Source organism: Rhinopithecus roxellana, chromosome 19, assembly GCF_007565055.1.
Source record: "Rhinopithecus roxellana isolate Shanxi Qingling chromosome 19, ASM756505v1, whole genome shotgun sequence".
Lineage (NCBI taxonomy): Eukaryota > Metazoa > Chordata > Mammalia > Primates > Cercopithecidae > Rhinopithecus > Rhinopithecus roxellana.
This window is the reverse complement of record NC_044567.1, coordinates 70,286,835-70,302,295: the sequence shown is the minus strand read 5'-3', so window position 1 is coordinate 70,302,295 and position 15,461 is coordinate 70,286,835. Positions and strand designations below refer to the sequence as shown.

The following is a 15,461-nucleotide window of genomic DNA, read 5'->3' as shown; positions in this document are numbered from 1 at the left end:
TGTTTCCAGGGGAGATTGGTGGGAGTCAGTGGGCTGGGTGGGAAACGTCCACCCTCAATGTGGGCGGGCATCATCCAATCACTGTGGGTCCTGGTGGAACAAAAAAAGGGAGAATGGGATTTCTTCCCTTTTTCTCTCTCTCGGAGCTGGGATACTCTCCTCCTCCTGCCCTTTGGTGATCAGAACCCTGGCTTTCTGGCTTTGGGACTCCAGGACCCATACCAGTGGCCCCCAACCAGTGGAAGTATTCGCAGGCATTTGGTCTTGGACTGAGAATGACACCATTGGCATCCGTGGTTCCAAAGCTTTCAGACTTGCACTGAGTCATGCTGCTACTGGCATCCAAGGGTCTCCAGCTTGCAGACAGCCTGTAGTGGGACTTCTCAGCCTCCATAATCACGTGAGCCAATTCCCCTAATTTCTCCTTGTATATCTGTCTGTAGTCATGTACCACATAATGACATTTTGATCAATGATGGACCACATGTAAAACAGTGGTCCCATAAAATTATAATGAAGCTGAAAAATTCCTAATGCCTAGTGACATCATAGCTGTCAGAATGTCATAGCACAACGCATTACTCACATGTTTGTGGTGATGCTGGTCTAAGTAAAATTTTGTGCTGCCAGTCACATAAAAGTGTACAGTAATGTCCTAGGCCCTCACATTCACTCACCATGCACTCACTGACACCCACAGCAACTTCCGGTCCTGCAGCTCCATTCATTACACCATCGGCATCCCTGGTTCCAAGGCCTTCAGTAAATGCCTTATTTAGGTGTACCACTTTTTACCTTTAACACCATATTTTTTTTTTTTTTTTTTTTTTTTTGAGACAGAGTCTCGCTCTGTCGCCCAGGCTGGATTGCAGCGGCGCAATCCTGGCTCACTGCAAGCTCCGCCTCCCGGGTTTACGCCATTCTCCTGCCTCAGCCTCCCGAGTAGCTGGGACTACAGGCGCCCGCCACCTCGCCCGGCTAGTTTTTTGTATTTTTTAGTAGAGACGGGGTTTTACCGGGTTGGCCAGGATGGTCTCGATCTCCTGACTTTGTGATCCGCCTGTCTCGGCCTCCCAAAGTGCTGGGATTGGGTTGGCCAGGATGGTATCGATCTCCTGACTTTGTGATCTGCCTGTCTCGGCCTCCCAAAGTGCTGGGATTACAGGCTTGAGCCACCGCGCCCGGCCTAACACCATATTTTAATTGTACCTTTTCAATGTGTAGATATGTTTAGATACACAGATACTTGCCATTGTGTTACAATTGCTTATAGTATTCAGCATGGTAATGTGTTGCAAGGGTTTGCAGCCTGGGAGCAACAGGCTAGACCATGTAGCTGCGGTGTGTGGTAGACGCTACCATTTGAAATTATGTAAGCACAGTCCACGGTCTTCACACAATGATGAAACCACCTAACACATTTCTCAGAACATATCCCCATCGTTAAGTAATGCATGGCTATATGTCTATTATCTATTTACTATCATCTATCTATCTATCTATCAATCAATCTATCTATCTATTATCTATCTTCTATCTATTTACTATCCATCATAGCCCAAGGAAACCACCACTCTGGAGAATTAACTGGATATCCCTAGAAGTGAATGTTCTCTGTAACAACCTTCTTTTCTCAAGGCGGGGCAGCCAGCGGAGAGTTCTAGGGCTAGGGTTGTGTGGTATGTGTGGCGGGGGCACCTCACAGGCTCACAAGCTCACAGGCCCTGGGCAGAGGAGGTGGTGGTGGCTTCTCCAAGGGTGGTTAGGGACTGACTGCTTGGATTTTCACAGCTGAGCTGCCTTGGAGGCTGCAGTTTCTCCTGGAAATGATAGTTGATCCCAAAAGATATATACTGAAACAAACACCAGTTTACTGACTCGGGTGCAACTTCCCTCCAACTCACCAGTACATCCACGCATGCAACCATCCAATCACTTTCCCTTCATCTGACATTAAACAAACATTTGTTGGGTATCAATCTGAGTCAGTGCAGCGCTGGGCACGAGGCCTAGCAAATTGAGTGAGACCCAGCTCCTGCATTCAAGAAGCTCATGGTCTGGTTGGGGAGACACACAGGTAAGTGATGGGCACCACAGGGTTTTAGGAATTATTTGTGCGTTAATTCCTCCATTCACCACGTACTTACCAAGCACCTGCAGTGTGCTAGCGCTGTGATGGGCAGTTGTGAACCTTGTCCTCCTGAAATGGAAATCCAGCAATAGAGGTCAGGATGGCTAAGTCAGCTGGAAATGCCCCTGAGGAATAGGCAATGAGGCAATAGAAGGATGAAGGAGGCACATCAGCTCATAGCTGTCCCATCTTGGCAAGGACACACATCACTCCTCTGAGAATTAGTGTTTTGGCCAGAATTAGTCACATGACCTCAACCTAACTGAAAGGCAGGCTAGGAAATGTTGGGAAGTACATGAGGTATTAGGTGAGCACAAACTCTCTCTGCTCCAGCAACCAGTGACCTCTGCTGCTCCATGTTAAGTCAAATAGCCTCTCTCATGGAACTGAATATGGAGGCAAATAATTCAAGGATGAAAAATGGTAGGAGCTTCATTATTCCTCATGGCAGTGCCTGGGGACAGCATTCATCAGTTCTTGTCCCTTGTCCCTCAGATGCCTCAAGCTTCCTGGGTTTTAGTTTCTTTCCTGTAACTGCATGATTAACTTTTTTTTTTTTTTTTTTTTTTTTGAGATGGAGTTTCGCTCTTGTTGCCCAGACTGGAGTGCATGGTGCAATCTCGGCTCACTGCAACCTCTGCCTCCTGGGTTCAAGTGATTCTCCTGCTTCAGCCTCCCAAGTAGCTGGGATTACAGGCACCTGCCACCACGCTAGGCTAATTTTTGTAGTTTTAGTAGAGACGGGGTTTCACCATATTGGTCAGGCTGGTCTTGAACTCCTGACCTCAGGTAATGCACCCACCTCGGCCTCCCAAAATGCTGGGATTATGGGTGTGAGCCACCGTGCCTGGGCTTTTTTTTTTTTTTTTTTTTGGACAAGATATTGCTCTGTTGCCCAGGCTGGAACACTGGAATGCAGTGGTGTGATTACTGCAACCACTGCCTCCCTGGATCAAGCAGTCCTCCCACCTCAGCCTTCCGAATAGCTGGGACTATAGGCGTGAGCCACTATGCCCTGCTACTTTTTACATTTTTTTGCAGAGATGGGGTCTCACTATACTGCCCAAGCTGTCTTGAACTTCTGGGCTCAGACAGTCATCCTGCCTCGGACTTCCAAAGTGTTGGGATCACAGGCGTTAGTCCCTGCGCGTGGCCTGCATAGTCAGCTCTTTAACTTCTCAAAGAACTCCGTTTCTTTTCCATTAACTCCTTTATTGTTTAAGTTAGCAGGAATTGATGGAAAGAAATTTGACAGATACATATATCTCTAAATCACTTTTGGTCTACTCACTCTCCACGAGGAATGAGCAGGTCAAATGCCGTTTGCCAGTCAGCCCTACCCCTTCTGAGGCACTGTTCTGTATTTTCCAATGGTAGTGTTTATGCAGTTATAGTATATAAATTACATTTTTGTCCACATTGTTTTATAAAAAGCAGTGAAACTGAAAAACAAAACCACTCATGCCTGCAATGTGAAGTAGTGATGGAAATCATTAGGTGACTTGTAAAGGAGGCATTTTGTTTTTACACCAAAAAAGCAAAGGCCATTTTAAAATTTGGAGAGTGCTGGTCAGGTATTTTGCAGAATGCCCCTCAATTTGGGTTTGTCTGTATTTTTCTCATTATTAGACTGTAGTTATGAGTTTCTAGAAGAAACCACAGAGGTGAGGTGCTCTTCTGACAACATTAGAGCTAAGCAACATGGTATCAGCAAGTTCGCCTGGATCTTTTATTTACTTATTTATTTATTTAGAGACAGAGTCTCTCTCTGTTGCTCAGGCTGCAATACAGCAGCACCATCTCAGCTCACTGCAACCTCTGCCTCCTGGGTTCAAGCGATTCTCCTGCCTCAGCCTCCTGAATGGCTGGGATTACAGGCGCCTGCTACCAAGCCTGGCTAGTTTTTGTACTTTTAGTAGAGATGGGGTTTTGCCACGTTGGTCTTTAACTCCTGGCCTCAAGTGATTCACCTGCCTCAGCCTCCCAAAGTGCTGGGAATACAGGTGTGAGCCACCACGCCCAGACTCACCTGGATTATTTGATTAAGGTGATGTCTACCAGGTGTCTCCACTGGAGTTATTTTTTTTTTAAAGGATACTTTTTTACCGTAACGGATGCTCACTGAATATGAGCCAGAAAAGAAACAGAATGAAAGAATGTGTATGAAATGTTGTAACTCCATCAGTGAAGATGAAATCTAGCAGCAAAGTGCGACTAGAGATATGATAATGTTTTCTGATTCTCTGGAAACAGAACCTGCTTTATAATGTACAAGTCTTTAACTTGAGGGGACGCTTTTAAGAAAGTATACACAGGCACTGCCTGCGCCGACTGGGCAGTGCGTCCTCATTCTGCCTGTTCTGCCTGGCTCCCAGTGACCCTTTTACAGTGTTTTATTCATTTTAAAGCTGAGACAGTAGGTCACAATCCACCTCTTGGGCATTTTTTGTTTTCGTTTTTGTTTTTCTGAGATGGAGTCTCACTCTGTCACCCAGGCTGGAGTGCAGTGGCACGATCTGGTCTCACTGCAACCTCCACCTCCCAGGTTCAAGTGATTCCCCTGTCTCAGCCTCTCGAGTAGTTAGGAATACAGCCACACACCACCAGACCCAATTAGTTTTTTAATTTTTATTTTTTGGTAGAGGTGGAGTCTTGCTATGTTGTCCAGGCTGGCCTTGAACTTCTGACCTCAAGTGATTCTCCTGCCTCCATCCCCCAAAGTGCTGGGATTACAGGCATGAGTCACTGTGCCCGGCCTCTTTGGCAGCCACTTCTTGGTGACTGTCCTTGAGTTTGGGTGACCATAAGGTCCAATCAGTGGAGGCTAGTGGGCCCACAGGCAGGATTATATGCCTCCCCCCACGGTTGTAAAATGCAAAACAAAACCAACTAGCAAAACCCTCAAGTGGGCTCTTCAGGCACTTTGAGGCTTACAGCCCCCAAAAGTCTCAGTGGTTCTGTCCTGAGACTGTTATTGGTGGGTTTTTTGCTTTCTGTGCTTTGATTTTGTTTCTGTTTTTTTTGTGTGTATGGTGGTGGGGGTGAGTTACAGAGTCTGGTTGTCCCAGGAGAGGCACATGGAGGCCTGTTTTTCCGAGGAGTCCTTTTCTCTGGGTGCCAGTTATCCTAGAGCGACGTGGTCAAAGGGATGTTATCCGGGCCTGTGTTCCCCTGGGGTTTAGATGGAGACGCTGTTCTCGATGAGGGGAGGGTCCAGGTAGGTGTAGGGCAGCACCAGGCCCCGGTTCCGCTCCTGGATGGCCCTCGAGATCTGGGCCAGGCGGCTCTGGAAGGCGGCGATGCTCCGCCGAGGGGCCTCCTCTGTGAAGTGCTCATCTGGATAGGTGCCCAGGGGCCTCTGGGGACCCACCACAGGCTGGGTGAGGGGGCTGCTGAGGTCCTGCATCCCAGACTCCCTGTCCCCACTATCTGAGCAGCTGCAACTTGCCTTAGCCAGCTCTGGCCCGAGCCCCCAAGCGTGGGACCTGAAGTAGCCCTTAATGGGGTCTGATCCATGTCCCTCCTCTTAAACAGATAGCCACCTAAAGCTTATCTGCAGGAAGCTTTCAGGGAATGAAAGCTCAATTCGGAATTTGCAAGGAGCACAATTACACATTCCCCTTACCACTGAGAGTGGCTCTGCATCATCGCATTTTGCCATTTGACCTTCGCTGTGAAATATCCAAGGCTCATGTGTCCCACTGGAGGGTCAGTGGGGCAAGGGGACCTGTGACCTGATGGCAGGGTTCAGTCTGGGCCAGCAGGGTAAACATCACACCTTCCCTTACCCCACTTCGGCCCAGCCTGGCCCCCAGCCCCACACTCACTTGGTCTCCAGGCTCCTTGCTCAGCAACCAGAGAGCAAGGATGACATCACATGTGGCATTGACGGGTGGGAGGGTGGCTATGAAGCCCTCACGTGTTGCCAGGCCTTTGGAGGTGGGTGGTGGCAGCTGCATGCTGGGTGGCAGGTTGGGCATCCAAGCACAGGAGTCAAACTGAAGGCCGAGAGGGCAGAATGAGGCGGAGGAGCTGTGTCACCAGCCTGCCACCCCAGGCGCTGGCCTTTCCTCACCTGCCCTGCACTGACAGCCGCATGCTTGGCTGAGCAGTTGAATATCACCATGGTGACATACTGCACCAGGGCTTCCCGGGTCGCCAGTGAGGAGGGTATACCTGTGAGGAGAGCTGGGCTGGGATGGGGCTTCCAGGGGCCTGAGGACCCTGCTGCGGAGGCTTGAGGGTGAGCCTTGAGGGTGGGGAACACGGGGATGGGGTCACTCAAATGCGCACTCTGCAGGGGGTGGGGGACACGGGGACGGGGTCACTCAAATGCATGCTTTGCAGGGGGTGGGGGACACAGGGATGGCGTCACTCAAATGCGCCTGAGGGCTGAGGTCCCCATACCTGAGCTCTCCTGGTTTAGGAAACCCTTGGAGAAGATCTCTCTGACCCAGGCCTGGAGCTCTCTGTCATCTTGGACAGACTCATCGCTTGGGTAGTAGATACCGATGATTTCAGAGACAAAGCTGCAATGCACCCAGGTTCAGGCCCAGCCTCCAACCCCAACCCACTCTGAGGAATGCCTCTGCTTAGTGTCATGAATGTCTGGCCCTCCTCCTCAACGTGAGCCTCCCTGGGGCCTCAGCTCCTTCTCTGTCTTCCCGTGTCCCTGATCAGCCCTCGGCTCTCCAGGGACGGCCCCTCACCGTTCCACTGCACCCCAGATCCGCATCCCATCATCACGGTAGTAGTAGCCTGGGATGTCTTCAACTCCTCGGGTCCGGATATCCTCAGGCAGACACAGGAGAGAATAGTTCAGCTGCTTCATGTTCCTCTGTATCAACTCAGAGAAGCCCTCGATGCCGATGCCTGTGGACTGATGGACAGGACTCTTGGGTCCTGCAGACCTTGCTCCAGAAGCAGGAGGTAGCACTGGTGTCGGGGAGACAGGCCACTCCTACCCCAGGACCTCAAATTCCTCACATTGAAGGAGTGGCCTGCCCACTCCCGCCCCAACACAGCTCTCACCCTGTCCACCACCTGGCCCGGCACGATTAGCAGCTCCCGGGCAAGCATGTTGATGTGCAGGGTGTACCGGGTGTGCGGGATCAGCAGCTGTGGGGCAGGAACGGCAGAGCTGGGGGAGGCCTGGGTCTTTCTGGCCCCAGACCTTCCCCCACAGAGGCACCAGCCCTGCAAGTCACTTGGAAAGAGGCAACAGGAATGAGAGGAGGCAGCCTGGGACAGGGGTCTGAGCCCTGGAGTTCCTGCTGGGCTCTACCAGCAGCTTGTTCTGGGAGCTCAGGTGTGCTCCTCCCTCTCCCTGAGCCTCAGGTTATTTTGTCAAATGCTGGTGCTGATGTGGCTGAGCGCTGTGTCTTCTGGCTCTGGCATCTTGTGATTTCCTAGCCCCTGGGCAGGGAAGGCACTAGGAAAACCAGGGCCTGTGGGCCTGGCAAAGTGGAGCCGTCCACCAGAGCCCACCTCTGAGTGCCAGGCCCCAGAAGCTGCAGATAGTCAGAAACAACCAGATAGGATGTAAGAGCACAGAGTAGGGCCCACATCCAGGACCCAGGAGACGTCTAGAAGGATCAGAGAATTTGAGCGGTGGCTGTGGGTGAACCCTGGGAGGGAGCCATCCTGCCCTTCACAGAGGAGATGCCTCGAATCCATGCCGTCTGGAAGTTAGCAGGGTCTAGGAAACCTACAGAACCCACCCTAGAGCACAGGGGCCTCCCACCCAGCCCTCCCCCATCCCAGAACTATCTGCAGAAAACCTGTCGGTCTCTCAAAGCCATGTTCACATTTTGGCACCTGCCACCCCCAGGCCCTTCCCTTCCTAAGATTTGGGCTTCTATGATGGCTGCTGATGCCGTCTGATCTCCCTTAAGAAGGGAGCCTCTCTGGGGTACCTCATTTATCTTACTCAGGGCCTGCTGGAGACCAGGCTCCCGGGGGGCTGTGCCGGGAGATGCTGCTGAAGCGGACGGGAGCTCCACAACCCAGCTTGCATGGATAGGGCCATGTGAGGAAAGGCTGCTTAGAAGAGGCACAGAGGCATGGGCACAGGCTGGGCCAGCTTGTCAAGCCACTGACCTTGAAGAGAGGGTGGCAGTGGGGCAGCTGGCGCAGGGTAGCCAGGGTGAAGACCTCAGGCAGCAGGTGTGAGTGCAGCAGGTGTGTGAGGGCCTCATGGAAGGAGAACTCGGCATTGCGCACCCAGGTCTTGGCCAGTAACCAGTCCCACTTGTCGTCAGTGGGCAGGAAGATGGGGCTATTGGGGCCGGGGGACTGGCTGAGCTGGGGGGAGGCGGGTGGGGAGAGAGACAGCCATGACTGTCTGCCAACCATTCAGTCTGACCCTCCTCGCCCCTGCCCTGCCCCTGCCTGACTGCAGACCTGGATGGCGAGAGGCAGCAGTGGCCCGCAGCCCGGGCTCTGGTACAGCAGGGTCATCGGGGCCGCAGAGAACTGAGGTTTCCCATTAATGACATTGGTATGGATGCCGGAGAGGATACCGTGATCCACCAAGAACAGGGAGCCCTTCTGCAGAAGAAAGGATAGCTGGGGCTACCACCTGGTTTTCTAAAGGAAGGGGGTGGGGTGGTAGAAGGGAGAGGATTCAGGGCTGGGAGAGGAGTGTGTTTCGGGAGAGTGTGCTTGGCACGCAGAACACAGTAGGTCCCTAACAAATGTGAGTGCGTCCCTCTGTCTCCAGTAGGGGAAGGGTGCGAAGGCACTGAGATGGGACTGTGAACAGCCTGGATCCCTGCACCCCTCACCTCTAGTTCAGCCTGCAGGCTGGTCCCAGGGCCCAACACTGAGGCCACCATGGCATCAGTGACGGGGAAATTCTTTGGGAGGTAGTGACAGCGGCGGATCAGGACAGGGTTGAGACCATTCAGGAACTGGGAGGCAAAGAAGGCATCCTCCTGCCAGTGCTCAAATGCGTGCTCTGCAGGGGGTGGGGGACACGGGGACGGGGTCACCCCAGCTCCCACAGGCCTCTGCCTAACCTTCACAGTGGGTCCTCGGGGTTACCTCCCCTGCCCCTTGTCCTCAGTCACTGCCTCTTCATCTAACAGCACATCGGAGTCCCCAGCCCACCCATCCCAGTGTCTGCCTAACACCCGCCCTGGATAACTCAAATGCAACATGTTGGAGACCAAATACAGATTCTTCCGACAGCTCAGGTTGGTCCCATTGCCTGATATTTGGGAAATGGCAGCTCCATCCCCACCCGGTTTGCCTACAGAGGAGACTGGGGACCTCTCTTTTTCTTTTCTTCTTTCCCCTTTTCTTTTTTTTTTTTTTCTTTCTTTCTTTTTTTTTTTTCGAGATAGGCTGTGTTGCTGTGTTGCTCAAGCTGGAGTCCAGTGGTGCGACCTCGACTCACTGCAACCTCTGCTTCCTGGGTTCAAGCAATCCTCCTGCCGCAGCCTCCCAAGTAGCTGGGATTACAAGCACACACCAGCACGCCTGGCTAACTTTTGTATTTTTGGTAGAGACAAGGTTTCTCCATGTTGCTCAGACTGGTGTCGAACTCCTGGGCTCAAGTGATCCATCTGCCTTGGCTTCCTCCTTTCCTTTCTTCCTTCCTTCCTCCCTCTCTCCCTCCCTTCTTTCCTTCTTCTCTCTCTCTCTCTCTTTCTCTCTTTACAGGGTCTCACTCTCTTGCTCGGCTGGAGTGCAGTGGGGCTGTCTCGGCTTAGTGCAACCTCCATCTCCCAGGCTTAAGCAATTCTCAGGCCTCAGCCTCTTGAGTAGCTGGGACTATAGGCACGTGCCATCACATCCGGCTGATTTTTGTATTTTTAGTAGAGATGGGGATTTGCCATGTTGGCCAGCCTGGTCTCAAACTCCTGACCTCATGCAACCCACCTACCTTGGCCTTCCAAGTGCTGGGATTACAGGTGTGAGCCACCATGCCCAGCTGGAGCCTGGGGATCTCTCTTGGTGGCACCCCCAACATATCAAATCCCATTGATTCTCCATCCTGAGTACCTCTCGGTCCACCCATCCACTCCACTGCATTGCCACTGCATTGCCACTGCCTTGCTGAGGTCACCATCCTCTGGTGACCACAGCCAGAGCCTCATAGCAGATTCTCATAGCCTCTTGCCCCCCAGTAACTCCCCCCGAGCAGTGCATAGTGACCACATTATTCCCCTGCTGGCAACCAGTCAAGCACTGGGCTGAGGAAAGACCCAAGTCCTGCCATGGCCAACACAGTCCTATGTGACCCCTGTGCACCTTCCTGCTCCTTCTATCACCCTCCTTCTCTTGCTCATTACACTTTGACCAAGAAAAGTGGTGTTTTCTTTCCTCCAAAGATGGCTGATCGTTCTATCTTCAGGGCCTTCACACTCACTGTTCCCTGAACTGCTCTCTGCCCCCACAGCCCATCCTTGGCACTGCTAAGGCCTACTCAACTTCGAGGTCTCAGCATAGTTCACCCCCTTGGGAGAGCTTTCCTGGGGCCCTCTCCAGGGTACGGCAGGTGCCCCCTTTACACACTCACTGGATCCAATGAGCATGTTTCATAGTGTAACGAATTATTTGATTTTGAGTCTAATTAACACCAACTGGCCTGCTCAACTGTGAGCCCAAGAAGAACCATGCAGCCCCTAACCCGGTGTCTGATATGCAGCAGCTCAACAAATGTCTGTTGGATTAGACGGCGTTAGAAGGTCAGGGATCCCCTCCGTCCATATTCTCTTTTGTCTCTGTGGGGAAAAGTAAGGTCTAGCAAGGGCCTGCTCAGGGTTACATAGCAAATTGGTGCTTGGTTTTCTGAGACTCTGGACAGCCACAGGAGTTGATGTCCCAGGAAAGAGGTCAGGATCCCTGGCCCAAGCTCCTCACCAGCTGCTGGGGTCTTCCGGAAGTTGAAGATCCTTTTCATCTCATTCAGACTCCTCCAGAGCCCCTTGCGGTCCAGCAACCCCTTGATTTTCATCTCTGCAAAGCTGCCAGGGGATGTGAGGGGTGGGGAGTGGGCAGGAGGCCCTGGGAGACCCTTCCCTGTCAGCCAGCCTTATGCCTCTTGGGATCCTGAACCAGCCTCTGGGCCTAAGATAGTTACTGCCCCTAAGGTAGCTGTTGCTCTGTGGGACTGGTAGTGGCTAGGAGGCTGTTTCCTGGATAGAACTATGTGACTCATATCACTGAGGGTGGCGGAACTGACTAGGGGAGGGCAGAAGGCAGGGGTCACAGGGCATCTGAGGCCTAGGGGCAGGGCAGGGTGGGCATCCTCACGCAGAGCCAGCCTGTAGATAAAAGTTGGCATTCTTGGCTGTGGAGTATTTGATATTGAGGTCCAAGTCTTTCACTGTCCTTTTATCCAGGCAATGAGGCCAGCCTGGGTTGTAAGCCTTCCACCTGGAGGGTAGAGAGGGAAAGTGGTCAGCAAGAGGCCTCAGGGAGCCCCTTCACTAGGGCAGATGGAGTGGCAGTCCCCTTGGGGGGCCTGGTCACAGTCAGACCCCTTCAGCCAAGGAGAGCCCTCCTGGGATCTGCCCTGCCATTCTACACTAGGCTGCAAGGGAGCTGCCATTTTCCCACAGTGAGCTGGCTCTCCTGGTCAAGGGTGATTGGTCCAGAGTTGAGCACCTGACTAGAACTGCACCAATCAGAGTCCTTTCCAGGGAATTTGAAATTGGGGCTGAGCCTGAGAGGTGGTCTCTCTCTGGACATGTGGATTACAGCAGTAAACACAGACTGTTAGCTATGGCCATTTTCCACTGGGTGGACAATTCCTGCCTGTGTTTCTGTAAGTGCCTCTGTGTCTGGCTGACAAACTCATTTTTTCTGCCTGCTAGTTGGAGTTAGCTTTTGTTCTTACAACTATAAAAGTCCCGACTAACACAGATGCATCTTGTAGAGGGGAGATTATCCTGGGACAGGGGCTGCACAGAAGGTTTCAGTTGCCTTTGTTAGGCGTCCCATAGAGAGGCAATTCAGCCTCCACAGTTTAGGCTTAGGGAAAGCCACCTAAGGCATCTCTAAATTCTATTCTCAAACAAGCAACACAACCAAAGACCTTCCAGCAAAATGGTAAAACCATGTCTCTGCAAACTTGATGACCCCTAGCCAGTCATCCTCTCACTCATTCATTCTTTGATTCATTCAAAATTTGCTTTTGGGTTTGAGCTTTCAACTTCAAAGAAAAATTTGCAATTAAAGTACACTGCCACCAGGTGGTGGCCAAACCCTGCCTCTCAGACTTTAATCCCTCTCACCTAGAGATCTTGGTTAAATGCAGATTCTGATTTCTAACAAGCTCCCAGGCAATGCTGTTGCTATGGATCTGAGGCCTCACTGTACGTATTATAAGAGCCTAGAGTGTTGGAACAGAGTTAACTGAAAGACAGGAACAACAGCAAGAGCACACATTTGTGCAAGGCTTGGCAGCTGACTAGCTACATTCTTAACCATTTTCTCATTTGTTCCTCCTAACCCAAACGAGATTGGTATTCTTAGTTTCTTTTACAGAAGAAAATAAGAATCAAAGAGATGAAATAATTGGTCTAAGATCTCACAGCTCGTTTTCGCAAGCCTAGGTTGACCCTGGGTCTCCACGGACACAGTAGACCTCAATGTCTATTCCCTCTCTTGGGGCTGCTGCTTGCAGATTTGGTGCAATGGCTTCCTTATGGGTGGAATTCATGACACATGGAGAATCACCAGGAACCAAATGAGCCTGTGGCTGCTCTGATCCCACAGACCAGGAACAAAAGCCTGTAGCCCAGGCTTTAGACGGCAGATGAGTTGGCCAGATCAAGATCTTTTGAAAGTCTGCTCTTGAGTGCAGTTCCTGGCTTTGTGCCAAGGGAATCCTCACTAGCGGCTCCAACTCCTCTGCAGTCTCCAAGTCCCAGTTTTCCCCTCTGACCTCCAATGCTGAGCTCAGAGCACAGAAAGAGCCCCCGTCTCACCCCTTGCTAGCCCTGGAGGGTGAGTTTCCTGGGGCTTGAGAGGTGTGTTTCTGCTCTACTCAGATTTCTGGGAGGATACAAGATGATGCAGGAAAAAGTCCCAGGGCAAGGAAGACACCAGCAAAGGTAAGCCATTTAGAGGAGTTTTTCTTTTCCCTCCCTCCCTCCCTTCCTTCCTTTCATTCTTTCGTTCTTTCTTTCTGACTGAGTTTTACTCTGTTGCCCAGGCTGGAGTACAATGGCATGATCTCGGCTCACTGCAACCTCTGCCACCCGAGTTCAAGCTATTCTTCTGCCTCAGCCTCCCAAGTAGCTGAGATTACAGGTGCCTGCCACCATGCCCAGCTAATTTTTGTATTTTTAGTAGAGATGGGGTTTCGCCCTGTTGGCCAGGCTGGTCTCGAACTGCAAACCTCAGGTGATCCGCCTGCCTCGGCCTCCCAAAGTGCTGAGATTACAGGTGTGAGCCACTACTGCACCTGGCCCTAGAGCACTGTTTTTCAAACGTCAGTGGCCACCAGAGTCATCTGGAAGGCTTGTCAAAACAAAAATTCCCACTTTTCACCCTCAGTGTGTAGTAGGTTGCAGGTGGCCTGAGAATTTGCATTTCTATATGTTCCTGCAGATGCTGCTGGTCCCAGGAGCAGCTTTGATAGGAGAGGTGGAGGCAGGGGCTTTTAATCTCTGTCATGACCAGGACACTCAAGCTGCCCCTCATCCGTTGGGCACCCCCTCCCCCAACAGTAACCCCCTCCTCACTGGTACATCTCCTGCCGGGCCTGCAGCTCCTCCTGGCGCTGTTGCTGGAGCAGGGGGTGGTGGTCTGCCCTGGACACCTTGGCTGTGGGACAGCGGGAGTAGGTTGCGGCAGGGAGAGAAACTCCCCATCACTATCCCAGCCACACCGTCCCCATGATTGCTACCCTCTACCAGGTCCCCTCCTCCCATAAGTACAGTTTCTCCTACACCAGGCTGCCACCTCCCCCTCCCCAAGGCCCCACCAGCCTCCCTCCTCTGCTGGCTATTATGTGGCCACACCAACTCACCTCTCCACTTCACCTGCCCTTCTCTCCAACCCCCAGTCCCCAAACCCTTCCTGTGCTCCCCCTGCAGCCCCAGCCCGGCCCGCCCCTCACCTGTCCCCTCCTGCAGCACCAGGCTCCCCGCCCCCTCCAGCCACTGGTAGCAGGGGAAGAGGAGGGGGCCGCCCTGCGGCGGTGTCAGCTGGAACCAGCGGCAGAACCAGGCGTCCGGGGCCAGGGGCCCGAGCAGGGGCAGCGCTGGGGGCGCCTTGTGCAGGCGCAGCAGCAGCACTTGGCCCACGTCCTTCGGGAGCGTCACCTGGAAGTCCTCCTCCTGAGGGGAGGTTTTAGTATGCGTCAGGCCAGACCCACCTGCTCGCCCCCTTCACCTCCACCCCTACCCACTCCCACGCACTCACAGTGCCCGCAGTGAACTCCTTGCCGAGATTGTCCAGGGGCATTGGGGGGCTCTCTTCCCGGGTCCCCACGATGCTGACAGACACTTTGTCCCATGTGCCAGCCCCGAAGGCCTTCCCAGTGGACACCCTGACCCTGAAATCGGCCATAGGGCCAGCCTAAGACCAGCTGTCTACTGCGCACAAGGCTGCAGAGCTGGGCTCACCCCTGGGAAACGCCCCGCTCTACCCCTGGTTATTGTCACTGACTCCAAGTCCGGTGGACTCCCCTAAAAAGCACGTCCGCTTCTGGGCGGGGAGGGGCGGGGCGGAGAGGCTGGAACTTGCAACTAAGGTGGGGTGGGCGGGGGATTGGCAGCGCTGGGAACAGGAGGGACTAAGAATACCCTGAGATTTCGGGAACGGGGCCTTTCAGTGATGGTGCCACGCCAGAGAGCCAGAGTTGGGACCCAGTTGGGGTGGGGGTAGATTTGTACACAGCACCTCTGTTTGTTTTCCTTCTTAGCCTTAGAAGTCTCTGCAGAAACATCACCCCTCTTCCCACAACTCTTCTTGGGCCTACGTTCATTTTATTTATTTATTTAGTTAGTTAGGTTAGTTAGTTAGTTAGTTTTGAGACAGAGTCTCCCTCTGTCACCAGGCTGGAGTGCAGCGGTAGGATCACGGCTCACTGGAACCTCCACCTCCTGGGTTCAAGCGATTCTCCCACCTCAGCCTCCCCAGTAGCTGAGACTACAGGTGAGCGCCACCATGCCCAGCTAATTTTTGTATTTTTGGCAGAGACGGGGTTTCACCATGTAGGCCAGGATGGTCTTGATCTTTTGACCTTGTGATCCGCCTGCCTCGGCCTCCCAAAGTGCTGGGATTACCGGCATGAGCCACCGCGCCTGGCCCAGATTCATTATTTTATTTCATTCAATAATGAATGTTCAGAACTACCTCTGTGCCAGAC

The 15,461-nt window shown here is 52.6% G+C and overlaps 1 protein-coding gene across 1 annotated transcript; it reads right to left on the bottom strand.

The window, feature by feature from the left end:
• Positions 1 to 4,747: 4,747 nt before the first annotated feature.
• On the bottom strand, positions 4,748 to 14,789 carry ALOX15B (arachidonate 15-lipoxygenase type B). Its single transcript, XM_010362412.2, has 14 exons — positions 14,513 to 14,789; positions 14,208 to 14,427; positions 13,831 to 13,912; positions 11,393 to 11,515; positions 11,000 to 11,103; positions 8,917 to 9,089; positions 8,534 to 8,680; positions 8,231 to 8,434; positions 7,163 to 7,249; positions 6,841 to 7,010; positions 6,539 to 6,660; positions 6,207 to 6,307; positions 5,959 to 6,129; positions 4,748 to 5,489 (listed from the first exon to the last, which is right to left on the bottom strand). The coding sequence occupies exons 1-14, from the start codon at positions 14,657 to 14,659 to the stop codon at positions 5,310 to 5,312; spliced, it is 2,031 nt and encodes a 676-aa protein (XP_010360714.1). The 5' UTR covers positions 14,660 to 14,789; the 3' UTR covers positions 4,748 to 5,309.
• Between the last annotated feature and the right edge of the window lie 672 nt (positions 14,790 to 15,461).

Excerpts from the sequence above, each read along its gene's own strand:
- ALOX15B (XM_010362412.2), bottom strand. The coding sequence starts at position 14,659 with ATGGCCGATTTCAGGGTCAGGGTGTCCACTGGGAAGGCCTTCGGGGCT. Across the intron at positions 14,428-14,512 it reads AGGAGTTCACTGCGGGCACT|GAGGAGGACTTCCAGGTGAC; the intron begins GTGAGTGCGTGG and ends ACCTCCCCTCAG. Across the intron at positions 7,250-8,230 it reads ACTGCCACCCTCTCTTCAAG|CTGCTGATCCCGCACACCCG; the intron begins GTCAGTGGCTTG and ends CCTGCCCCACAG.